The 27,007-nt window shown below is 39.1% G+C and overlaps 2 protein-coding genes across 5 annotated transcripts; both read left to right on the top strand.

Moving 5' to 3' along the window:
* The first annotated feature begins 5,408 nt into the window (after positions 1-5,408).
* LOC149041149 (uncharacterized) lies at positions 5,409-6,780 on the top strand. The gene is made up of 3 exons (XM_089214695.1): positions 5,409-5,418; positions 5,766-5,917; positions 6,400-6,780. The coding sequence occupies exons 1-3, from the start codon at positions 5,409-5,411 to the stop codon at positions 6,778-6,780; spliced, it is 543 nt and encodes a 180-aa protein (XP_089070821.1).
* Positions 6,781-9,928: 3,148 nt separating this feature from the next.
* Positions 9,929-26,251, top strand: LOC113675831 (uncharacterized). Of its 4 annotated transcripts, none has more exons than XM_089214469.1 (6): positions 9,929-10,061; positions 20,142-23,326; positions 23,427-23,554; positions 23,963-24,083; positions 24,294-24,376; positions 24,977-26,251. In XM_089214469.1, exons 2-6 carry the CDS (start codon positions 20,165-20,167, stop codon positions 25,032-25,034), a joined length of 3,552 nt encoding a protein of 1,183 aa, XP_089070595.1. In that variant the 5' UTR covers positions 9,929-10,061; positions 20,142-20,164; the 3' UTR covers positions 25,035-26,251. The 4 variants fall into 4 exon arrangements, with proteins under 4 accessions (XP_089070595.1, XP_089070594.1, XP_089070597.1 ...); XM_089214468.1 differs by lacking the exon at positions 9,929-10,061 and adding an exon at positions 17,050-17,182; XM_089214471.1 differs by lacking the exons at positions 9,929-10,061; positions 23,963-24,083 and adding an exon at positions 17,050-17,182.
* Positions 26,252-27,007: the final 756 nt, after the last annotated feature.

The following is a 27,007-nucleotide window of genomic DNA, read 5'->3' as shown; positions in this document are numbered from 1 at the left end:
TTCTTCATAATTGGGTAATAGTTTGATACCGATGATGTGACATATGTTAATTTAAAAGGAAACGTTGTGTCACGTGATTTAGTCGTAGATTTTAAAACGTGTGGATCACATTTGAAAGACACCGTAAGATTGGCTGCGTTTTGGGGGACAGTTGAACAGTGCAAACAAAGAAGTTCCGGTTCACATGGCTTTAAACATTCTGAAAACTTTTGATTTCGTTCTTCGTTCCTTGTTCCCTTCCTTTTTTTTAAACCGCAAGGCCTTGTATCCTTGAATCAAGCGAACTGTTACTGGGAAAACAATAGTAATGTGTGTTTGAAAAGTGTAAACAAAGAAATTGCGGTGCACTAAGCATTTTTGAAAACTTTTGATTTTGTTGTTTATTCCTTACCTTTTTTTTAAACCACAAGACCTTGCATGAAGTGAACTGCAACTAGGAAAACGATGGAAACTGAAATGAATTCGATGTCTCTTAGAAAACACTCGAACGTTAGTATGAAGCAATGTTGAGCTCTTTGGCAAAGAAACTGAATGCAAATACTAAGAATCAAAAGAATCAAAGTTAAAAAAAATCCGATTATTTTTTTAAACTTTGAAGAATAACTCATATTGATATACTGAACGTAATTTAGATATAAAAGTCGAGATCCCCAAACTCCTTATATACTCGTGTTCCGAGTTCTAGGGAGTTCGAAGTTCCATTCTATTTTGCTGTACGTCATAAAGTCAATATCCGTGGTAGCCTCGAGCAAATTCTTATTATTTGCATTCGGGTTCTCTACTAAAACGCTGAACATTTAAAAAACCTTTGATTATGTCGAACATTCTCCGAAAATTCTTCGAAAATTCCTTGTGTATGCTTCTTTGATAGCGAAAGAAAATGACCAGTTTCCCGGAAAACTCGCCGCATCTGTTCTAAACATGCCTGCACTTATCATTGGCTTATCGATTAAAACAGAACTAATAAGCTTACTTCCGGGCTAGATCATTTGCTCAATGGTGTAAAGACAAAATCTGCGATTTATACAATCGAAAATTAATGCACCAGGTTATGTAATGTAACAGGAAAAGGTCTGACCCCAAAGTTGCATTGCGCATAAAACTGTTAAATTATTATGGCATAAGAAGAACAGGTCGGATGCTGAAAAGCAAAAATTTACAATACCATATGATCGATGCGTGGCAAATTTAGGCCTAAAATGGCTCAGTGATAATTAGATTGTCGCGCGTTTGGCGCTCGAATAAACTGGCACGTTCCTTTCCCTTTTGAGCGCCCACGCGGTCAAAGATAGTGCACCGACGCTTCGCGGGTAACGCAAATCAAAATTATCTAATTAAATTTGAGATAAACATGCATTATAAACCTCTGGAGCGAGTCTGTTATAACTGAATTGTAAGAACTTCCTTGCATCTTGATTTTTGTTGCCACTTGAAGGAAAAATGATTGAGTATTTAGACCTCTGGAGTCGTTGCACGGGCCTTCTCGGTTTTAAAAATTTCATCATCCAATTCATTAGAACTTCTTGGCGTAACAATTGATGACAAATTAAATTTTCGAAAAGCACATCGCTGAAATATGTAAAAAAACCAATCAACAGATCGCTGTATTAAAGAGGATGCAGAAACTGTTGCCTTTTGAGACTTTTAGATCAGTATAACGACGTTTAGAGGAACAGTCAAGAAGTCTTTAAACTATTCGAAATTTATTTCTCAATCATTTGAAGCTCTAAACTAGCTCTGAGAGTTAAGAAATAGAAATTAGAAAGCTCATTAGTTAAATCTTCGGGTCAGGCCAAGCTCAGACGCTCTATCACAAGACCACCGACAGAGACTGTAAGCTTAGTCAGGTTCTTACTAAGCTCATAAGTGACACACATCCTGTAAACTTCTAGAATCAACAGTGACGAAAGCTTCGTGTGAGTTAATTTTGAGAAAGATGGTGAGTCCTATATTTTTTCTTCGTTCCACGCTCGTAACACGGGAGGCGGAGAACATTCTTTTTCATTTTACTACCGGCTGACGATTTCATCATTTTATTCTTCAGCACATGAGGCTTCAGCACACCGGAGAGTCTCTGTGGCTCAGTTGCAGACCCTTCATTACTCAGCATTTTTTCTTTGTCCCATGCTTGTGACCGGATCAAAAGAAATTATCACATTTTTTAAAACTTAGAGCGTATAGAATACTGCAACAACTCATTGGCAGTTGAATGATCTAATACGAGAATTATGTATTTCTTTATTTTCTGATATCAACATAATTTTTATTTTTGGGACTTTTTCTGGTTGCTTGAACCGTGCAAACAAAGAAATTGCGGTGCACACTGAAGTGTTGAAAACTCAAAGCGAGGGATGAATAGGTTTAATGCAGTTCAGAATACATTTTCAATACCATGTGATCGGCGTGTGGTAAGTTTCACGTCGGCCTTGTCGACTTATCAGTTGGCTCATTTTTGTGTCGTGATTTGATTGTCACGCATTTCGCGCTCGAATTAACCTTCCATGCACCTTCCTCTTGTATCAGCGCCCACGCAGCCAAGCAGCCCCGCAGGTAAAAGAAGAAAACAACAGAAAAAAATACATCTGGTCTGAAAATATCATGATTATCATTGGCCATTTCCTAGTTACCTAGAATGATAACTGTTTTCCTCGGCCACAATTATGACCTTGTTGTTGCGTTTACAGCCGTGGGTAGTTTAATTAAGAGAGTGAATTGGCATGGTCGGTTATCGATAGAGATATTTTAAAAGTGACAGTGTTGCCCGTTGTGAAAAGCAAACCATTTCATGACATTATTCAAAATGAATTTATTTGAAAACCAAGCATGAATAACATGAACAGTTTTGACAATGATTTATTCCTGATAACGAGAAATTTACATACTCTTATTTGTGTCTCAGAAGCTTGATCTGAAAACTCTCACGCTAAAGTTGATGTCATTGGTCACTGCACAAAGAGGAAAAAGCTTACATATCCTCGACATTGACTACATGAAAGAAGTGCCTGATGGATTCGAATTTCTACTTACAGAACATATAAAACAAAGCAGACCGAGTTACAAAGCCCTATCTGTTGTTTTGAAAGCTTTCCCAGTTGATTTCTCACTCTGTGTAGTTCTAGTACCTATTTGAGGGAATACCTTAAGCGTACAAAGCTTAAGGATCAGAAACTGAAAAAGATATAATCTGGCAACTGTTAATTAAGGCTAAGTAAATATTTGATAAGGTGATAATTAGTAAAAAGAAGTTATCCGAACGATATCGTCAGAAAATTGGACGAGTTGAAATTCAGAAGAAGGCATTTCTCCATTCTCACAGCTATTATTCCAAAATTATTATCTTTAATTATACAAAATAGGTGGACCTCAAAAATTCTCATATTATTTATTTCAGTATTTATGTGTTAAAAGGTGACCTCCAAAGTTGTCTTATTCGCAGCAGTTGATTGTTTTGCGTGGCTGTGAAAAAACGATATTGTATTCTCATCCGACTAAGATGTCTACCAAGTCGTACTTCAACCTCATAAACAATATTTGCTCTGTTTATATAAATAGCAGGTTCTGACGGTAGTTGTCCATGTTGGATTTCAGCGAGCTAGAGACGATTTTGGCAAAGAAAGGCCTACCAAAACTATAATGCTGTTTAGCGTTCAATATCCACCCTTTGGATAACTGGGCCTAGAATGATACATTAGTGAAGGTTTGTGAACATTTGACCCCTTTTTTATGCTTTATTTCTATCGGTTTTCTCCTTCCTGCAATAACCCACTTCTCCGAAATCCTCAAGCAGTGTTTTTTTAAAACCGCTCATTAATGGTTCAGCTCAGTGTTAGCTGGTGAGCTCGTGATCGCCTGGGTTCTATTCATGGTTTAGTCAATTTAATCCATTGCCATGCGTGTGTTCAGATCTCATACGGTTTCTGTGTTCAGGGACTTAGTAAAGAAAACTTTCCCGTCAGAGACAGTAGAACACTTTAACTGTCGGGTCTAGAATTCAGAGAAACTTGAAAAAATGAAACTGATATGCAAAATATACAACATCTTTATTCACGCGCCCTCTCTGCATGTTGCGTGTCTTTGTCTCGTAGGCTGCAAATGTTCGCAGAGCGTCTTATTTAATTGAGGCTAACTTTATACTTCGAGCGTAATACCTGACAACATGGCCTTATGCCAAAAATTATGCTCAATTTAATGATCAAAAAGAGAGTTTTTAAGAGTCCCTCAACTTCTCTTTACCATATTCCTATCACTAAAACAGGTAAAACTTGCTAGGCGTTGTCATTTTTGCTAGGTGTGGTTTTATCGAGCCGTCATGATGTTCATGTTTGAAAAAAAAAAAAAAAAAAAAAAAACCATTAGACGTGCTTCTGCCGTGCCGAACTTAGCTGTAATTAATTTCGACTTTAGCACGGCAGAAACACGACTCTGATTCAAACATCGGGTTACATTCGAACAAAGGTCAGGATTTACCGAAGCATAGTGACAAGCCATTCTCGTATCTTCCCGCAAGAACGCAACCTCACCAAACACACGAGCATAATTTATGAATTTGTTTGGCTCGGCGGGGGCACGACGTTTGAATCGCTATCAGACCAGAGCTGTGTAGCATGGCCGGAGCACAACATCTGAACTGGGCAGACGTTGTGTTCCTGCCGTGTCGAATCAAATTTAATCCCAGAAAAGCAAGATAGCACGGCGTCTAAATTAAACCTTTTTTTTAATCAAGTCAGGCAAGTAATAAACTTCGATAGTGTGTGCATGCCAAGTGCTACTTCATTTCAGTCTTTCAGCAACGCGGGAAGGAATAGCTTAGAGTGGAGAAAAATTAGGAGGTACAAAATCACAAATACCAATTTTTTTACCTGAAAGTGAGGTTATTCCGTCTGAACGTCATTTTGATTTCCTGAAAATTTGGGTAATACATAAATGTGAAATTTCGCTCTCTGCATTTATGTCAGTACTTTGAGTTTGCATTTTCTATTTGAGGACACTTCGTTTTTCGGCAGTTTAGAATTTCTTAACGAAAATCCAGCTCCAGTAATCCATTTCGGTTGCATCTCTTTCTTTGTTCATTTGGAGATAATCACTAAATTATTTCATTCGTTGTCGTGGAACCATACCCGTTTAAGACCGCAACAGTCAAGATCTATATTTTTGAGCCAAAAATATTTACTACGTAAGATTTAATACTTATTTATTACTATTCTTTTCTAAAAAATATATGGTTTCTGGAGGTGCCGCTGGTTCCAGAGGTTTCGCAGTCCGCTGAACCGTGCTTAATTACACCCAGTCTAATTATTCTCACTGCGTGGCATGACATTTGTCTCGTAACACAGTTTGGCAATTGGATTTTTCCCTTTTATCGCTAAGATAGTTCAAATTTGCATACTGCGAAGTTTGCGTCGGCAATTATGGATGCATGTATTTGCATTCGTCTGAATATTCAAAATGAACTTATTTGATTTATTCCTGATAACGAGAAATTGACAGACACTTGCTGGTGCGTAAATAGCTGTCCAAGAAAAGTGGATCTCATAATTTCGTAATACGAACAGAGACATCTGAATAGATGTTTAAAAAGCAGATTTTTCTTGAGCAAATTCACGACGATTGACACACGACTCCTACACTTTCAAAGTTTAATCCTTTGATCCACGTGTAAAACGTCGTTCGACTGCAAACAGTGGAACTTGATTCATGAGTTCACCGAATGTAGCCGGAAAACTATATCCATTCACTTTCAATTTTTCCTGTATTGTTTCTTTAAGTTGCAAATACATGTATCATGGAAAACGAAGCTAACGGTTTGACAGACCCCTTTGTGGCCAGACACACTACAGACCCCACCTTACGCTTGGAACTAATTTCACGTGATCAAAATGGCTTACGCCATAACCAAGACTCAGGAATGGGGGCAGAGGTAAGAAAGACTGAATAAAGTATAACTTTTAGATGAGGAGAGGTCATTAATATTGCTTTTCTGAGACTACGGAACGGGTCTGCTGATGAAGGAGGCGCGTTGTAAAAGTCATTGTCAATCATCAAAATTGAAGCTGAGATCACAGCTTTTATTGACTACGACATAAAAACTGGAAAAACTATAACATCGCATGATCCAGCAAATTTGATCGCACAAGCTTAGTGGAAACATCGATTCCCTATATGAAAAAAAATAAACTCACCAAAATCGTTGTTTTTTCCGCTGTTGCGACTGCCCCCTAGAGGTGCTTTGCGATATCTCTACAGGAAAAATATTACCAATTTTCATTTACTTAAAACAAAAACAGCTCATAGGTTTATGAGGCATCAAAACGAGTATTCCAAGCGGCAAAATGGGTCTTTATCACCTGCTCGAAGAATAAGCATTTTTGAAAACAATCTTATTTTGTTTTATTTCTCCAGATTGTCGGGTCAAACAACACTGCTATCGACTCGTCTGCAGCCGGTTTCTATTCGGCCGAAGTCTTCCCAACGAACTCTCAAGCTTCAACTTCGTTTAAATTGTCTTCACTGAACATAAGACCTTGGAATGTTGAATCTTTAGAGTCCACGAACAACAGTCATCTTGCGTTGATGCAAGGAGTAGCCAGAGCAACGATCCAAATGAACAGGAGAATGCGAGAAAGGGAACAGTGTGAATTGGAGCGGGAACAACTTCAGACGAACCAGGACAGAAGGGAAACAGAGATTAGAATGAAAAGAAATAGAGAAATGATAGAAAGAGAGAGAAGGGAAATGAGAAGATCTAGTGAATGGAGAGAATGGCAAGAGGCAGGAGAATAAAGCAATAAGAGAAGAGATTTGCTAAGTACGTGAAACCTTGTTTCATATAGCATTCCTATTGTTTTATAAATTTTTATGAAAATGTAGTTAATATGCATTTCCCACGCAAGATGCTGGTCTTTTTACACACCTAAGTATTTGTTGTGTTCAACTTACTCAATAATTGTGTCATCAATTATGAGAGGGCTTGTCGCTAGCAATATGTTTTGTTTAGTTCTAAATATCATCATCTTGGTTTTTTTTTAACGTCAATGAACAACTTGCTAGCTTTTAGCCAAGTCGCAACATGACGAATTTCATCGTTGAGGTAATCGACAAGAATTTTAAGACTTCGGTTTTGGCAGAAAATGCTAGTATCGTTGGCTAAAAGTAAACATTTAGCATCTCTTATGCAAAACCGATTGTTCGACAAGATCATATTTTCAGTCAGGTACCTTGAGATACGATTATATAGCAATTTTTCCAAATTTTTCGAAAAAGCAGAAAGTATTGAAATTGGTCTGTAATTGTCAATCAGGCACGGGTCGTCCGGTTTTTAATACAGGGACCACGCAACTTTAAGTTAGATGGAAAAATACCCGACGTCAAAGACAAGTTGAAATACGTAACAATGGTTCACAGATAAAATCAAAGGACCTCTTAGTGGTAGACAAAGGGAAATTGTCCATCTTTGCCGTCTGCAAAGTTTTTACAACTTTAACGAGCTCGTTTATTTGACCGGGATAAAAATTTTGTAGGGAGGAAGACGAGACTAAACCTACGTAGTTATCAAAACACTAAAATAATGAGATGATCTTGCTTGCTAGATTTGGGCCAACATCAGCAAAGTAATGGCAGAACCTGCTTGCAATCTCTTCAGAATCAGTAGTAGTCACATCGTGTTCCTGTATCAATGAAATTCTAGGTTTACATGAGGTTTACATTTCGAACGAGTTATAGCGCAATTTAGAATTTTCCATGAAGCTTTGATATCACTTTTATTTTTAGCAAGCAGGGCTTCATAGTATTGTTTTTTGTAATTCTTAATGGTCGCGTCAGCTTATTTTTGCATATTTTGTATGTATTCAGTCTCTCATATCATCTGAGTGAGGACTCAGTTATTGTCTGTACAACTTCTTCTTTTGGTTTAATGGTTTTAATAATCCCCGAGAGATCCAAGGCTTTGTATTTTTAGTCAACTCTTTTCCTTTTATGATATTTAAAGGAAAATAAATGTCGAAGATTCCTGTGTTTTTTTCTATAAATGAGTCGTAAGCTATATTTGCATCTTCATTCACGAAACATCAGTCGGTATCACGCAAGGCAATATTGAATTCTTTTCTTCGCTTTGTACTTGTTCCTCTTAGAAATAAGCCTCTTTTGTCTTTCAGCAGCCTGTCGCGTCCGTCTGAAACAATTGAAATCGTAAATGCTGGTTTATCACATCAAGTTCAATCTTTTTATCATCATTTTCTAGAAAAGCACCATAAAAAACGTGTCGGAGGAAAATTTAAGAAACTGCTGCTCACACTTAACATTTTCCTATTTATTACTGTTTGATCCCCTGTCTAGGGGACGGATTTTTTTTTCAATTCTTGTCGATATCAGTCTTTGTCTCTTAGGCTACGAATGTTCGCGGAGCATGTTATTTACTTGATTACACTTCGAGCGTCACACCTGACAACATGGCCTTATGCCAAAAACTATGCTCAAAATGTTTCAGGACGCTCAATTCAATGATTAAAAACAGAGTCTTTTAAGAGCCCCTAACCTCCCTTCCCCTATTCCTTCTACCAAAACAGCTAAAACTTGCTAAGAATATGATGATTACCAAAGTTCAGTACACAACAGCTTACTGGATCAAATTCCTGAAGTGCAAACAAGATAAGCAGGCTAAGTGATGACACTACTCAGGTTACGGAATTTATATATTGTTGAACATTGAGGGAATTTGAAAGAAGTTTAGTAATTATGAAAAGTGAGACAAGCGCCAGTTTGTCTGATAGAAATCTCTCTACTAAGGAAACCTCTATTACTTTCGGTAATTTATTCGCGTCCATCAGGGACTTAATTTCAGCGTTAAACATTCGTTGGTGCGTTTTCTAAGTGGAGGCTTCCAGCTGCAATTTCAAAACAGAGTGAAGCTGCAAAGCAAACCCTCTTGGTAGACAAGACTAAGACTCGTTGATTTTAACATGTACAGCAATAGATTTGAGTTGTAAGGTTACCTTAGAAAGTGCTAGCACGCCAGGGCAGAATGCAGTATGCAACGGTTTTTAAAGAAGCCCACGACATAGATGGTTTTCGATAGGGTTTAGGCATTTGGAGACCCCCGCCTAAAGTACTTTGCATGTGGTGTCAGAAATACCGTTTCCTGCCTTGATGATTATGCAATTTGAAATCGTTCCTCTTTTTTCCTTTTTTTTTTTTAAAAGAGTGCATCAAAGAAAGAGTCGAGCATCGACTTGGGGGCTAGTATTGAGGGCCAATATTCCCCCGTGCGGCTCGAGCAAGAGTTTCTAACATGGTGACATGGCACTGGGATCGAACTTGTTTATTTTTAATTAGTCGGCATTAGCGAACAAAAATACACGGCTTATGACCATTTCCAAGAAACTGGTTCATATGGCACCAAAAAAAAAAAAGAAAAAGAAAACGGACCAAGTATGAACAAAAAAGCCGCTTAAATATCTCTTTTCCGTGATTCCTTCTTCATCCGCCGAATAACTAACCTGTGGAATGCATTACCTATCGTTAGTTCCTTTTAGGAAAAAGTTCGAATCATTTTTTTATAATAGACTTGGTACAGCGTTCAATCATGATGACGTTCGTTCTTATAAGTTAGTTTGTCCGAAGTGCCGCTGTGCCAATACTGCAACACATTTTTCTCGTTAATTTCTCATATATATATTTTTCTTTTTTTCATTACTATTTTTATTGGGGTTCCAGGGAATGGGTTGTCAATTTTTTAGGGGAATGGTTAGGTAGTGGGTTTACCCAGCTGGGGACCTAGGGTTCTGTTGTATGCCCACCTGCCTCAGGGCGGATTTTTGTAAATATATTAAATGATATACGGTAGTGTAACATGACGTCATGTTATATCACAAGTTGGGGTTTTTCCCGACTTTAACTTGTTTTCAAATTTGCATATACAAATTTGTCTGGCCCCAACTGTTAAGCTTCTGTATTCGTTTTCTTCGATAAAGTTTCGAAATCAACTCCGTACATCCTCTTACTAGAGCACTAGAGGACAAAATAATTTGGCATACACGACATAAGTGGCATTTTTCAAGCTAACTTAGGTGAGTTTGTCCGAGCTATGAGCTTTCCTCTCATTGTTTACCTTTCGCTTCCATTAATTTTTTAGGAAGGACAAGCCTTAACGTATTCCTTTGAAAAATTTTGACTATGTGCAATAATTTTTCAGTCGAATGATTGTTATAAGGAAAAGACCCGCTCTAAGTTTGACCTATATTTTTTGATGCGCAGGTTTTCTCTCGTGATCCTTTTTTTTTTTTTTTTTGCAATATTGCCTTCTGTGCATTTTGCGTTCCTAATAAGGACTAAGACATATGATGTGTTTAAAAACTTATGAACACGTTCTATTTCTTATCCTTATTAGGCACAGAAACATAAATGTACAACTGTGGGTTTATCACATCAAGTTAAATCTTTTCTATCATCGTTTTTAGAAAAGCACCATAAAAACGCGTCGGAAGAAAATTTAAGAAATTGCTGCCCCGACGTAACATTTTCCTATTAATCACTGTTTGATCTCCAGTGTAGGAGACGAACCTTTCTTCAATTCCTTTCGAAATCAGTCTTTGTCTCGTAGGCTACGAATGTTCGCAGGGCGTGATATTTAGTTGGGGCTAACATTATATTTTGAGCGTCACACCTGACAACATGACCTAATGCCAAAAATTAGTATAGGTAATCCCGTGATTTCGAGTGCAATTTGGAATAAACATGGACGGGTAAATTTTTTCAAAGACTAACAAAATCGCATGCGTCCGTAGGGCGAGTGCAATTTGTGGTCTGTGAAAAAATTAACAAGTGCTTATTTAGTCCAAATTGCACGAGAAAAATCATGTGATTACGTATAAATAATATACATGAAAAAATACGAGATAGCTTATCATAATTATGCTGAAGCAAAGCGCGCGCATCAAGTGAGATCAACATAATAGTGTACTATGATATTTTCATATCTTAAAGGCGCAAAATAGTTCAAAGTCCGGCTAAACAGTTCAACGAATTGTTCAGTCTGTGTCCGAATGCGAGGTTTAACCATGTTTGTTTTTAATTTCGGCCCCTCAACCTCCCTACCCTATTCCTACCACAAAACAGGTAAAACTTGCCAGGTGATATAATTTTCGCCAGGTGTGGTTTTATCGAGCCTTCATAATATTCATGTTTGAAAAAAAAAACAAAGGTGTATTGAGCCGCCATTAAACTTGCTACTGCCGTGCAGAACTTAATTGCAATTGGAATCGACTTTGACGCGAAAGAAACACGACTCAGATTCAGACATCGGGCTAGATTCGTATAAAAATCAGGATTTGCCCGAGCATAGTAACAAGCCATTGTCGTATCTTCCCGCAAGAACGCAATCCTGCCAAATACATGAGCATAATTTATTAATTTGTTTGACTCGGCGAAAGCACGACGTTTGAATCCCTGGCGCACCAGAGCAGTGTAGCACGGTAGGAGCACAACGTCTTGACTGGGCAGACATCGTGCTCCTGCCGTGTCATATTAAATTCAGTCACAGAAAAGTACGATAGAAGCACGGCGTCTGAATTAAACTTTTTAATCAAGTTCGGAAAGCAATAAGCTTCGACAGTGCACGCATGCCAAGTGCTACTTCAGTTTCACTCTTTCAACTTACGGGAAAGGGTAGCTTAGGGCGAAAAAAAATTAGGAGGTATTTGAACACAAATACCGATTTTTTTTCGTCAAAGTGAAATTATTTCGTCTGAACGTCATTTCTGAAAATTTTTGTAATACGTAAATGTTAAATTTCGTTCTCCGCATTCATGTTAGTATTTTGAGTCAGCATTTTCTATTTGAGGACAATTTTCCGGCAGGTTAGAATTTTCCGTTTCGCTTCATCTTAGGCAGCTGAAGGAAGCAAATATAAAATGGAAAACATTATATCAGACAAAGGCTTTTTACTCCATACAACGTGTTTAAAATTGAAAAAAATATAACCTGGCCATTTTTAAAAAGGCTAAGTAAACATTTGATAAGGTGAAAATAGTCAAAGAAGTTATTAGAACGATACTGACAAAAAATGGACGATTTGACACTCAGAGGATGGCATTTCTCCAGCCACACAGCTGTTACGCCAAAATTATCTTTAATTATACAAAGTAGGTGGACCTCAAAAATTCATGATTTATTTCAGTATTTATGTGTTAAAAGGTCGCCTCTTATTCGCAGCAGTTGATTTGTTTTGTGTGGCTGTGAAAAGGAAAACTATGAAAAAACGATATTGCAATCTCATCCAGCTAGGACGTCTACTGAATCGTACTTCAACCTCAATGATTGCTCTGTTCATTTAAATAGCAAGTTCTGACGATAGTGGTCCATGTTGGATTGCGGTGAGCTAGAGACGAGGAAAGGCCTAACAAAACCATAATGCTGTTTGGCAAAAAAATTTCCTCGGTAAAACATCAGGCCCCGGATGTTCGAAGGGTGGATGACGCTCAGTAAGTTTTGCTAACTCTTATCCGCTGGATAGCAATTTATCCGTTGGAGAGCGTTCAGTATCCACCCTTTGAATAACTGGGCCCAGAATGATACTGAAAGAAACTTGCTAACATTTGACCTCTTCATTATGCTTTCTTTCTATCAGTTGTCTCCTTCCGGCAATAACCTACTTCTCCGAACTCCTCAAGCAATGTTTTTTAAAACCAGCAATAGGTTCAGCTCATCCGGTGGGCTCGCCTGGGTTCTACTCATGGTTTAGTCAGTCTGATCCACTGCCATGTGTGTGTTCAGATCTCAGACGGTTTCTGCCCTCAGGGAATTAGTAAAGAAAACTTTCCCGTCAGAGACAATACAAGACTCTAACTGTCGTGTCTAGAATTCAGAGAAACTTGAAAAAATGAAACTGTTATGCCTAATAGACAACATCTATATATATATATATATATGTCGGTTATCAAATCGGAAGTCAAAGATCAGTAAAATCAAGACTGAACATCGGCTGATGTTCTTTTGCTAGAATTTAGTCGAAAATTCAACTCCAGTGGCATATTTAGGTTGTTTTTCTGTCTTTGTTCATTTGAAGATGGAAAGAAAAATTCTTTCATTCGTCATCATGGAACCATACCCGTTTAAGACCCGACGCGACAGTCAAGTTCTACACTCGCTTTCAACCCAAAAGACTCAGAGACCATATTTATTTTCAGACGTTATATACTTTAAAGGCTTAGGTATTGGACACTACTGCCTCAAGTACTTTGCATGGGGTCTCAGAAGTACCGTTTCCTGTTATGACGATTCTGCAGTTTGAAATCGTTCCTCTTCTTTTTTTTTTTAGCATAAATATTCAGCTCATTATATGTAGAAACCAATTCCGATAGAAGAAAAATTTCAAAAAACTTAAAACTCGGTCTTTTCGGGCCCTATAGTGCTTTTATTTTGTCTTTAAAGTGTCCCGTGCACTGGTAACGAATTAGCGGGTGATGACGTAAGAAAACTGTGAAAACTCTCAATTGACGCTTACAAATCTCTCATATCTTTTGTAATTTTGTATGAGTCAGTGTTGAAATACTCTTTAAACGATGTCCGATAGCGATGTATATCTATCTTCAGCAAGCTCTACCGAGAGTTGTTATACACCAAACTCAAGTAGTAGAGACGAAATGGAAGTTAAGTTGTTAGTACGGTTCAGCCCTACGAACGAGAACCGCCTTGCATCAGACGAAGACTTCGAAGAAGATTGACAAAGACGATTTCTTGCCTGCGATGTGTAGGTCAAAATTAGAACAAAAAATTCCTGTTACTGGGTGTTACGTTTGATGCGTTTGTGTTTTGCTTTCTATGGCGAAATCTATGTTAAGAATGGGTAACTGTGTTCATTTCTGTTGTCACAACATTTTATTCCTTCGCACTATGTGCGGCGAAGATTCCCCTCGGTCAGTGCTCTAGAGTTTCGTTTCCGTAGAGAAATTCCCTTGGTAAACCCAAAGCTAACTTTTGACGAAAGAATCAGCTGTATCACGAGGAACGATGACTTTTCACTGAGAAAGCATCGGGTAGTTTCTCTACAACTTGCTTCTTTCCTTAGAGATTGAGGCTATTGAAGGTAGAGGCTATTCTCGCGATCGTTAAGCCGGTCAGACCGAACGGAAAACGAGGCGAAATCGGGACAAATATAATGGATATAATAAATATAAATGTACTAGATACTGAAAAAGCCATACCACTTTGTAAGAGTGCCAATTTTCGCCTACCAACTATTAGGACAGCTATTGAAAACTGACAGCTACAGAGCGGGTTCACTTGAGCATACGCTATATTCACATGAAATTTCCAAATTATCCCGAGTGTCGGTATGAGATTGCGTATCTGACGTCCAGTGCAATTTCAGAACACGAAGCCGTCTTTGGCGACTGCCGGTGAACAGCAAATTTTCAGCTGCTATAATTTCATCTCTTCAAATTTTTACTGATGTCATATCCTTAGAGGAAAAGCAGATGGAATGCATCTGAAGAATCACTTGCTTCGAAGAAGACGTTTTAGTGGTTTTTCCGACAGGATTTGACAAGAGACATGATTCGAAAAATGATAAAATTGCATCGCCCCCCTGAGTTGTTGTTGTGAGTCTCCTGGAGTATAAACGGAAGCATCAAGTCGAAGATCTCAAGAATACACGCTGGAGAATTGAATCGGTTCTCTTTTTTAAAGAAAGTACCTGATGACTAACGAGGAAGAATTGTTTTTTCTTTTTCTTTTTTTTTTTTTTTTGTCACCAGTAAGCACAGCAGGCAGAAAATCTGGTCCCACACTTTTGATCACTTCCGACAAAATAAAGGACGTTGACGTTTGCCGATTCTCTGTTGCTCGATAGCTTTAACAGGGGAACCGCACCAACGGTTTAGCATAGTGCGCAAAAGCAGAAGTGCTTTAAAAACGTAATTTTTTAAACTACTTTTTCGCAATCAGATGAAATATCCAGCTTAATGTCAAAGAGAAAACCTGGGAATATTTGTCAGATCGACTAATGCTTGGATGGAAATGCAAAGAATTGGAAAATAATAGCGATTTTGTTGTTCATTAGCCGTGTCTACAAATGTCTTGGTGGAGAAGAAAGGTTTGAGTAGATGACAAACAAAAAAACCCTCTATTTTAATTTTTCTAGTGAAATAATAAAATTACAGACGTTTGCGTTGTCTATGCAATGAAAATCCTCGGAAACTACATTGGAACTAAGAATAGACAGTTTGTTATCTAACTTGAGATCAAGCGTTCTCGGGGGTAGCGTGAAAGTCGGCGGACAGGGGAAGGGCTAAAAAACAACGCCTGTCTGTTAACAGAGAGAGATCTTGACTGAGTCACGTAGATGAGCAATCAATCGTGCCTATTAATTTTATAATTTATTTGATTCATTTTGAACTGATCCTTGGTCCGGTGATCCTTGATCCGGTGATCCTCGATCCAGTTTTTCCAGGAAACCATCACAATGAGCACATCTCTAGCGCGTGAAATAAACAACAATAAGAAGCTCATCAATCTTCGCTTGCGAAATGTCAGCCGAAAAGAATGTTAAGCAACCGTGTACGGTGTGGGAATAGGCCACTTAATCAAAATTTTTTTTAGCTGAATTCACTGGCTATTTTCCCCTGATTTGACAAGTGGTATGTGTTCGTAGAAGGTCCGTATGGTCCGTAGAAGCCGTTTTCGAAGCCGGTATGGAGCATAAGGCCGACTACATTAAAGAGTAAAATCTCCTCGATGTCGACGATCGAAACGCGTCCATTTTTGCCATACAGCTACATCTTTTGGAGAGTAGTGTATAGAAATATCAGGTTTATGTGTATTATTCTTGTAGCTAACATCATTTGGCGCTCCGGCCACGCAATACGTTCGTCCTTTTTTGTAGATTTCTCCTTTCTCCACCATAATTGCGAGGTGTCTTCACAGTTTTCTACGTCACAGCTATATGAATTACAGCATAGCTATCACAGGCGGCCCAAGCTCACGTCTCGAGAAAAAGCCAACGATGAATTCATGAACGCGTCACGCGTTGTGTGACTCGGTGTTAAGTCACGGGAGGAACCGTTGAAAATTTGAACACGTTATAAGGCATAGTATGGGGAACGACATATGGTCGATTTACAACGATAAATATTTCGAAATCTGAATATTTTACACGTAAAATCAATAAAAACTTACTCATGCCCTGTGTATCCGTCGTAGTTCCTAGCGATTTCTGCTGTTTTAAGCTTGCTTTACCATCACTGTTATCTATGTCAAAAGACTTTTGACATGGATAACAGTGATGGTAAAGCAAGCTTAAAACGGCAGAAATCGCTAGAAACTTCGACGGATACACAGGGCATGAGTAAGTTTTTATTGATTTTACGTGTAAAATATTCAGATTTCGAAATATTTATCGTTATAAATCGACCATATTTCGTTCCCCATACCTATGCCTTATAACGTGTTCAAATTTTCAACGGTTCCTCCCGTAACTTAACACCGAGTCACACAACGCGTGACGCGTTCATGAATTCATCGTTGGCTTTTTCTCGAGACGTGAGCTTGGGCCGCCTATGTGGCTATATGATTATTTTGGCCGTCCGCTTGATGGGGACACCTTTTGGCCGCCAAATCGTACTTTCGATACACAAAAAATGGTCAAAAATTGAGCCAAATGCTTTGTCTGATCGAAATTTCTCTTTCAAGCAAACTTCTATTACTTTCGGTAATTTAGTCTCGGCCACTAGAGAATTAATTTCAGCGTTTTATATTCGTTAGTGCGTTTTCCTATCGGAAGCTTCCAGCTGCAATTTCATAACAGAGTGAAGCTGCAACGCTAACCCTCTTGGTAGACAAGACTAAGACTTGTTGATTTTAACATGTTTGGCAATGGATTTGTCTTGAAAGGCCACTCTAGACGGTGCTAACACGCCAGGGCCGAATGCAGTATGCGACGGTTTTCAAAGAGGCCTACGACATGCATGGTTCGCAAGCTCGAGAGTCTCGCACGCTCCTTTACACACGGCGCTGTAATTTGTTTGCGCCTGAGCATGTTGTGAACTATCATCTTTAAGCAAAATTGAACTAATGACCCTGAACAGCTTATGCTTCAATCGGTAATTTCTGTTTCGATCATGTGACATCATTTCAGCTTGCTCAAACAAGACCCTATCCTGAACTGAACTTCAACTCAATCCAGTTTAACCAGGTAAGGCTAGAATTTTCCCAAACTGTACTTCAGATTATTACGTGAAGGAGAGGTCTGTTTGCCAAAGCCTGCTCCACAGGTCTGCAATCCCTAAGACAAATCAACAGATTGTCACGAGATTAGTTTAATTCGAAGCTAGATAAACCTAACGCTTTGAACTGTTGTGGTTACTATTGAAAGTCTAAATTCTTGTGTAGTGCCGTAGTCAACGCTCATAGTGTGTATGTAGCATAATTTTAAATTGAGATACACGCATGGGTAGGAAAATAATCTATTCGTTCTGCAATTGCTTGCACGCTATTTCGGAGAAAGTACAGACTAACTGAAGATACCACTGGACAACAGATTTGCTTCAAACCGCCCTCTAAAAATAGTTTCCGGACACAGTAGAAGAGACAAAGTGAGCAGATATTCGTTATCAGTCGAGATATATTGCATACTTTAGAATGCATATTATCAGGATGATAATTGTTACCGCTTTCCGAATAGCTTCCGGAGTAGGTCGAAAAAGCACAGGAAGTAAGCAGATGCTCGTTGATAGCCGAGATATATTGCATAAGAAGAATAATCTCTGATTCATGCCTGCAATAATTATTCTTTATTTTTATTGGAAATTAATTCAATAGGTGTGCGTTCCTCTTGAGTACCCGTGATCTGCTTTCATTTTGAGCTAACCATACACAAAATTAGGAAGCATTAAGCATTAAGAAGTCTCTCGAAACCAAAACCAAAGTACTCACGAAAGACGTGACCAAGACGTGATAACGATTAGTGTTGAATCTGATTGGCTGAGAGGATGGCGTGAGCTATCTACAACAATCACCGATCGAAGTCTAGCAAAAGCAATGCATTCCCGGATTACTTCCGACATTCAATTCACATTTACTCACATAAACCAATGTAATTCGCCGGATTATTTTATTTTGTCGTTGGTAATAAACAACTTAATTGAACCATAGGTAGGCAAGAGGGTAGCACAAAGTTTAGAAACAATCACGCGTCACATGTATTTAAAATGGTATTTCACGCGCCACGAAATTAAAAGGGAAAACTTCAAACCTCACTGAACCTTGCCTTCCTGTAAAATTCCCGTGTCAAGCATTGATTTTTGGATCTAGTCACGCGTCAAGTATAAACTTTCTGGCATTCTCAGACAAACCTGCGGGTCGTCGCAGGACGTCCTTCAATACAATATTTGAACCTCTACGTAAGCTGTACTTTGAAGCACCTGCAAAAACACAGGAAACCACTGGCAGGTGCTAAGTAATTTCATAACAAACATTATGGCCGCCATCTTTGATTTTAATGGAAGTGGACGGCTGGGGAAAGGAATAAATTTATACCAAGGGGGCGGTCGGCGGTCCAAAATAAGGAGAGGGGTGGGGGTAGGGGAATTAAGATTACGGTTTCTTTTCTCCCCTCCCTCGCCCCCTACCCCCACCGTCCACTCTAACTGCAAATCAAACTTGGCCGGTCGAGCAAACGATTGCGAGCTTTTAGCGTTAGCTCGCAACAACAAGACGCCTGCACTGCAGGCTAATAAAACTTAAAATAAAATGGATTTCAGGGATCGAAGATTACGAATTGTATCTATGGAAATTTTCTCGTGATCATGCGAATTAAGGCCAGATTAGCCTACAGAACAGGCGTCAGAACAGGCGCGAGTCTCCTCCATCTCCTCGCGCGAGTCTCGCGGGCCTCCAGCACTTGAAAAGTTGATCGGCCGTTTCAAATTACCGTTAACCTTATTTACATTCAAATCGATGGCACTAAATACTGTTCCAGTTAAGATAATAGATAGCTCAACGCTACAGAACTACTGGAAACTAAGGTAACTATCAATCGATCCAAGTTACTTCGTCATATAGGTGAATCTTAGACGGGACTTCAAATAAGTTATTTTACTTGCGTTAGTTTGTGAGATAATAGCATCTTCTGCATGTGTTATAATGGTCCATGGATCAAAGCCAGCATTGCTGTTTTTTGGATGATCGCTTTTTGTCTCTTTTATGTAAAACTAAAGTAATAAAACAATGCTGTGGGAACCAACAAGATATTTGAATTACTCTTAGTCTGTTTCATATTTATCATTTCTTTGGAATGGAAGACAGCTCTCAAGTGAACTCATCTTCAACATGTCTCCTCCAAATTTCCAGACCATCGTGAATATTGCTTTTGAAATGCTATGATAAACGGATCACATAGATGCCAGGTCTTCCTTTATAAGTTTTAGGTTTTATAGTGCTGCAAGGAGTCCCTTTAGGTTGCTTTCATTTGCATATTATGCTTAACGTTTAGTGAATGTATTTTATTTGCTTGTTGCGAAATTCTGTGTTCCCCTTGCCTCGCCGCATGCGCATCATATAGTCAAAAATTGTAATACAATGGCACTTTGCAAGAACATAAGACCGCCTTGAATCCTTTCTTCGGTTTAAACTACACACGCTTTTTGAACTATTTTTTAGTCGATATTTAGTGTACATTATTTGTCATAGAATGTTTATGATTGTATTGCTCTTGGCTGTTTTATTTGGTTCGGAAATTTCTGAAATAGCGACTAAAGTCACTGGCATTTTTTAGATGCCGTATGAGGCAGGGTTAATTTGGCCGAGATGATCTCGCGCTACTTTTGTATTTAGCAACGCAATTCACAACCCAGAGGAGAACTTGGTTGTATCATCGCAAAAGCGTCGCACACTCATAAAAACACAAACCCACTTCCCATTAGAAACCTAATCATTTTATCTTAATATGTTCATGAGCTTATATGAACATATCAGAAAGTCACCAAAAGCCAAATGCCAGCCTGCTGCAGGACCTCGGTAAAAACGCAAGAAACGCGTGCGAGAGAGCTGACCTAAGCATTCCGCCACGTGCGACATTATTCAGCTTTATTATAAAAACTTTGTTGACACCTAATGTGGATGAATTTCTGTTTTAAGATTTATCTTATTTTCAGGAGTAATACTTTGACATAGAAAAATGGACGGAACAGACCCCAAGATCCCGAAAAACGCTGATTCAGGATCCTGTCTTGAGGATGAATTGGAAAGTGATAACAATCAGTCGGCCAGACGCAGGACGTTTGAACAATTTCAAAAAACTATGGATCAGTTCCAGCAATGCAAAGTGGAAGCGGCCATAGAGTCTTTACAAGCTGGTCATAAGCACTTCCTGAATCTAACCCCAGATAGTTTCGGAAACCCGACTGATTACGAGAAGGAGCAGGTGGATCGAGGTAGAGAGACGTGTTTGAGTTATTGCTCCGCTCCTCCTTTCTTTGGTGCTGTTTTGTTAAACCCTGAGCTGCCCACAGATACGGATGACCAGTTTTATGCCAGCTTTACTACTGTCTTTGGTGCTGTTGCACTCAAGCTGCATGAATATAAAATAGCTATAGACTTATTTCAGCGATGTGATTCACTTTTTGTATTTGATACCACGCCATGTCCTAAAAACAACGAGCAAGTTATCAATATTTTAAGAGCAGTAGCCAAGGCTAATGTAGGCTGTGTTTATCTGATTATGAGAGCTATGAACAAGGCTAAAGATTATTTAGAACGAGCGCTGGAGATTTTTGAAACATTTAAAAACAAAACTGACTCTCCAGAAATAAACATTGTTGCTGTACAAATCAACTTAAGCTTAGCTTACCAGTGTCAGAAAAACTACCCTACTGCAGTGAAGTTGCAAGAGCGTCTTCTTCTGAAAGCCAAAGACCCCATTATTCCCCCACATTTGGTAGCTGCCATATATTACAATAGAGCAGAGTTGTTCACAGAGCTCAAAGAACCTATCAAAGCACTCATGGAGCTGAGGAAATTGGATTCACTATCTGAGGGGATAAACAATGAAGAAGGAATATTCTCAAAATTCATATCTTCTAAAATTTGTTTGGCGTATCAAACGATTGGAGATGTGGCTCGTGCAGAGAAAATAGCGGACCGCTTGGCTTTCCCTTCTCTTTCCCCTCAATCGCTATCACCACCACTATCGCCTTCCTCACAATCGTTTTCGGCAGCATCAGGGTCAGGGTTAGGGTCATCATCATCATTATCATCATCTTCTTCTTCAGCAGTTTCATCATCGTCATCGTCATCGTCATCGTCATCGTCATCTTCGTCATCGACATCGTCATCTTCATCGTCTGCTTCGTCACTGATGTCTTCATTTCCGTTTTTCTTTCCCGATTTTGGAGGTGTCCTCGAATGTAGTGGAAAATTCCACTGGGACTTCTTGTTCGCAACAATATTGAATTTAGTTGATTATCACTTGAACGAAAAAAACGTAGACTTTGCATCTTTCCTTGACGTTTTTGTACCAAGTTGCCAAGAGACGCTTGGGAAAAACCACCCAACACAGGCATCGTTTCTCTATAGGCAAGGTGTTAGATTCTTTCTAATGGAAAAAAACTTGTCATCAAAACATTTCTTTGAAGAAGCATTGACTATTTTAACGAGTTTTGACTACGCTTCAGATCACCCGGATTTAGTGCAATGTAACATCGCTCTTGCCAAGCTTTTATTGTGCGAGGACTTCCAAGAGGTTCCTCAGTTGAAGTCGCGCCCTGACCGAAGCTGGCGAGAATTTCCTTGCAACGCGGCAGATGGAGTTGTGAGCCCTAATATTCAATCATTTGGAGAAGACAACAACAAGTGGGACAGCAACGAAGAATTTAACGAACCAGGTAAAATTTCTAGTCAAGAAAACCGTGAAGGCGAGCATCACTACCGCCTTAAAAATCCATCCCAAAGGGATAAAAACGGGAGAATCAGCATCTCACAGGAGATACTGGAAACACCAAATGAGGTCAGAGATGGACGGAACGATGTCCTTAAAGCTTCTTTTCAGGGAGAAGATGTGGTTGCAGACAGCGGTGAAAACTGCGATGTATTTCCTACAAATGGGGCTTGCGGCTTTGACAAGGATTGGAATACCCAAGCTGTTGCCCTTCCAAAAACACCAGAAGATTCCCATGAGAGTAATTCGAAAGAAAAAAGATCTCTTGGTTTGAAAGGTGGACGCCGAAGCGATCTTCCGTCAGGCCAAAGTTCACAAAGAGATCCAAGTGAGGATGACTTTGGAACAAATCAAATCGGATTAGATCCCATTTTTCTCGCACGTCATTCTTGTGGGTGCAATACATCTCATGAGCGCTGGGATTCTTGTGGCCCATGTGAAGATTTAGAATTGCCTGCAGGTACACACTCCGAGTACAACAGATCTGGATGTATGCCTGAAGTGTACCACCCTACTCCCCTAAGTTCATCGATACTTCCCGAATGTCGTGATTCTACAAAATTTTATGCAGGAGATAATTCTGCCTACACCAGTACCATGGGATCTCCTCCACAAATGTACTCAAGTCGTGATGGTTATCAGCCGCAAAAGTCATCCCTGAACTTAGTCCTGATGCCCAAAACTGTTCCAGCGAAGACCATAGGACTGCCTCAATCTTCAAGTTTCGTCGAAGATGGATCTAAAGCAAATCTCACGTTGACAGTCAGAGAGTTTCCCACTAGTAATGCACGGGCAAGAACTCCGCCAAATATCTTCACAAATGGACATGTACTCGCCGAAAGGCCGATGTTGTCATCGCAGTTTGAAAGAGGAGATGACGCTACGGGATTTCTTCTGGACGGGGAAAGTGAAGAAGCTGGTCAGGGTCTGTTGAACAGTAATTCAAACACATTTGCTGACGAGTCGTTGGCCGTCCTCGAGCAACGTGTGGCTGAAGCTTGCTGTCTTGTCGAGAAAACGTTGAAAGAAAGACAAGAAAAAGAGAAATCGATGAAAGAAACGGAGCGAAAAAGAAAAGAAGAGCGGGCAAGGAAAGAACAACTTGCACGTGAAAGAAAAGAAAGGGAAGCGAGGGAAGCAAGAGAAACGGAACTCAGGAATGAAAGAGTAGAGGGGAACTCCATGAGCGGTGGACAAGAAACACCTTCGCAAGACTCGGCTCCTGCTGAGGTTCGACAATGGCTCTGTGAACATTATCAACGGCTCTGCCGTGTTAAGTTCTCGTGCTGCGGAAAGTTCTTTCCTTGTCATCGTTGTCATAACAACTCTGGGTGCCCAAATGATAATTCCAAAGCAAGAGAGGCGTGCTCTGTTGAGTGCTCAGTTTGTAGCCATCAACAAGAGGTAAATAGGAATGACATTGACTTGAAATTTTATATAAGATGAAAGAGGGTTCTTACTCTTAGGTTATAACCGATTTAACTTCGAATGTTTGATTTTTAAGATCAACCAGGACGCCCACACCTGTGTCAGATGCAAAACAAGGTTCTCAGCATATTTCTGCTCGGTGTGTAAACACTTCACAGGGGAGGATAAAGCTCCTTATCACTGCGAAAAATGTGGTATCTGCCGGTAGGTGAAACAATATTCATGACGAATGTTTTTTTCGTTTGTTTGGATATTATGCTTGTTGTCCAAAAGAATAAGGGTCAGGGAGTTATTGGCCTGCTTCAGTACCAAGTCAAGGAGTTATTGACTAGTGTTACAGTATGAATGAAGAATCCGGACGCTGCCTTCAGAGCGAGAACAAAATATTACAGAGAATTGCTTCATCGATGAGTGGTTAAAACACCTCATTGAATCCCACAAAACATTAGTTTTGGTTTCCTCATACGTATCAAGCTTCCTCCTCAGTAATTGTTGCAGCTTATCAAGTAGAAATACAGCGCTTTTCAGTATGAATTAGAAATTTGTTTCCCCAACGAATCATTTTGTGCTCAAGAAAATATGTGCGAAGTGATGCTCCTATTTCCCGTTCAGTATCTACAAGGACCGCTCCTTCCACTGTGATGTGTGTAACGTCTGTCTGGACAAACGGCTGGAAGGAAAACATTCTTGCCGAGCAAATTCAGGACACGATGAGTGCTGCATCTGTTTAGAGGTAGTTACGTAATTACTCATTAAGGCTGAATAAGAGTAAGGAATGGGAGAAATATCTTCCAAAAGATTTTCCCCTTTATGCGAAGCAATTAACCTTGCACTCAATTGTGCTTGCATTTCTTGAGTGGAAATCTAACGAAAGAGAAGCATGGCAATTAGATCACAATCCAAACATTTTTTTTTTATCTCGTTGATCGGTTCTTTATTTCAGGACGCTTTCAGCGGTTGTCAGATCCTGCCATGCTCACACAAGGTTCACCGAGAGTGCGCTATTGCTATGATACAGAACGGCGTGTAAGTATGCATGAAATATGGTAATATCTATTTTTGGGAATTAACTTAAATATGGAAGAACACTCCACTGCTCCGAAAATTTGTTGGTATTCAATTCTGGATTGGGTGTTGCGTGTGTGGACCTGCTCGAGCTACAATGAGTAGTTTTCAGTTGCATGTAAAATGAAAAAAATCTGTCTCCTCTTAAGGAGCCTTGGTCGCCAATGGGTAAGAGTGATTTATTGACAAACAGCGATTGGTTTTTGCGATTAAAATAACTTGGGAAATGATAGGAAACTACATCAAGAATCAACAGTACGGAAATTTCGGAGAAACAGACCTCCGCTCCCACCTACAGCTGGGAATAACTCTGGTTAAATCGACATATCCCGGGTAACGCCCTGATTGTACCCTTAGCTTTTCTTAGGTCCAGAGATAATTTCAGTTTTGGTTTCGAGACGCTCTTTGCATGTTATCATGGAGCTGTCTTTAATCTAAGGCGATATTATGTTATTAATAAACTTTGCAAGACTTTTAATGTTAGGTAGGCCAGATTCTATTGTGACATTCCCACACTAGTTTTTCTCAAGTTCACTTGAAATATTTCCTTTTAATTTGCAGTCGCAGCTGCCCAATTTGTCGCCATCCTTTGTACAGTCAGACAGGAATGAGTGAATAACAAACTCGACTCCAGTGCTCAGAATTCCAAGAAAAGGCAAATTGTTCCTAATTGAGATGTTCTACTAAGTGTCTTGATTGACGTTTTCATTCTTTATTGTGGGCGTGAATTTAACTCTTTATGCCTAGGAATGACTGGCTCCTAATTCGACTTCACTGTATCACTCTAGAATCAAATGGTGAATGTGAGGAAAATAAAGGCAATGATCACCAATTTAGCAAGCTCCTGATTATCAAACAAACTCTCATTGTCAGTACCAGAGGAAATATAAAGAGAACAGTGAAGATTGTTAGGGTGTAGAGGGTTAAAGATCGTAATAGTTATTTTAATCTTACTTGTACAAGGACGCAAACCTCAGGGGGGAGGGGAAATGAGGGTGGCAGGATCCCCTTAGGTTGAAGTGATTCCTTTTCAGTGAATTTTATATCCAAATTTACTGCTTTTAGTGGAAGGCCATTCATCCCTTAAAAGATTTGTATAAAAGTGTTAGGTTAGTCTGGCGAGGAGATGGAAAGCTGTGTATCATAATAGTAAGTCCATTGTAAAATAAAATTTTATATTTCTTCTCATTGTAAGGAAACGACAGAGTAAATTGCCCACAGGCTTGAGCAGCAAATTAGATTTTGTAGCGGGTTGTTTTTTTCGTAATCTAAAATGAAAGAATGCTTCAAAGGATTTTATAACCCCTACACTTTCAGCCAAACAAAACATTTCCCATGTTGTTGTTGTTAAATTCCTGGTAGTGTTTGATGGTTATTAGATTTCTATGTGAAATAAAGCCCCTCTACAACCTTTTTTCATCTATAGTTACACCAGAATAGGAAGGAATTGTAAGGGTTTCAAATTTCATCTTCTTTGCCTTCGGGAGACGTGTGATAAAGAGCAAGGGAAGAAAAATCTAGCTTGCTCCTGAAATTTCGGTAGTCATCTATTAAGTTAGTAACGAGTATTACTGGTACATTTCTTGTGACTAAATTTACTTACTAAGCTTATTTTATAATGAGGTGGTAACCTTCATAAATAAAAGGTATTTAGTTTTCTTAGGCTTTGCACTTTTTATAGTTATGTAAGTAGTTTGCTATTTGATACTAAGGTAACCTTGGGATTTGAAACTTCAGGTAGATTTGCAAATTGTAGTTACGCGATCATTATATCATTCCAGCAAATAAAGCAGACAATGTGTAGATGTAAGTTGTATTAAACATTTTTTTAACCCTACCTCAGCAAGTTTGTTGTAAATTGTTTTTGTTACAAGACAACAGCGCCTCTTCATTCTCTTTCTCTCCTCCGTTTTTACAACCTTAATTAACGTAATAGACAAGCAACTACACAATTAATTTGGCAAATTTATCAATTTGCTCAATTTGCTCAATTTTGCTCAATTAGTCTGGTACATTTCTTCACTGATCTAACCCTATCTACTACCATAGGCTCACGTCAAACCGCCTTGGATATCGTTGGCTCAAGGAAAGATATACTGTGCCTATTGTTTTCAGCAATTCAGCTCGTGAAATAGTGCCAGACTCCTAAACCCTAAGCAATGAGCTTGTTATCCAATTTTCTTTTAAAATTGTTTGTAAAAATGGAGACAGTTGTTTAAATGGATTAGAGCTTTTCCTAGATCAAAGAGTCGTAAAAAATGTTCCGACGATTAGTTTCAGACGAATCTGTGAACCAAATTTGTATGGATGATGTATCATTTGTGCCACTCATTTAAGATTCACGTATATGTGGGCTGCTTCACTCGATTGGATTAGTAGATGTCGCCATAATCCATCCATTCTCTTCTTTGCGTGGATATTCTGCGAAAAATGGAAGCGAACTCGAGAAGGATCCAGAGAGGAGTGCATTTCCTCTAGAAAGTATGTGGTTCATTAATTTCTTTGCGTCAAACATTTCCGGCCCTCGAGCGCGCACCTTCACAAAGGCGAGTTCTATAGCAGTACTGCTCTACATAAGTGGAAAAAAACAAA

This window comes from Pocillopora damicornis, chromosome 8 (genome assembly GCF_964200805.1).
Source record: "Pocillopora damicornis chromosome 8, jaPocDami1.2, whole genome shotgun sequence".
NCBI lineage: Eukaryota > Metazoa > Cnidaria > Anthozoa > Scleractinia > Pocilloporidae > Pocillopora > Pocillopora damicornis.
Note: the sequence above shows the minus strand (reverse complement) of the source record. Positions and strands in the feature narration are given on the sequence as shown.

Coding starts and splice junctions, on each gene's coding strand:
- LOC149041149 (XM_089214695.1), top strand. Junction 5,918..6,399: donor ACTCAGGAATGGGGGCAGAG/GTAAGAAAGACT, acceptor TTATTTCTCCAG/ATTGTCGGGTCAAACAACAC.
- LOC113675831 (XM_089214469.1), top strand. CDS start 20,165: ATGGACGGAACAGACCCCAAGATCCCGAAAAACGCTGATTCAGGATCC. Junction 23,327..23,426: donor TTTGTAGCCATCAACAAGAG/GTAAATAGGAAT, acceptor TTGATTTTTAAG/ATCAACCAGGACGCCCACAC. Junction 23,555..23,962: donor GAAAAATGTGGTATCTGCCG/GTAGGTGAAACA, acceptor TTTCCCGTTCAG/TATCTACAAGGACCGCTCCT.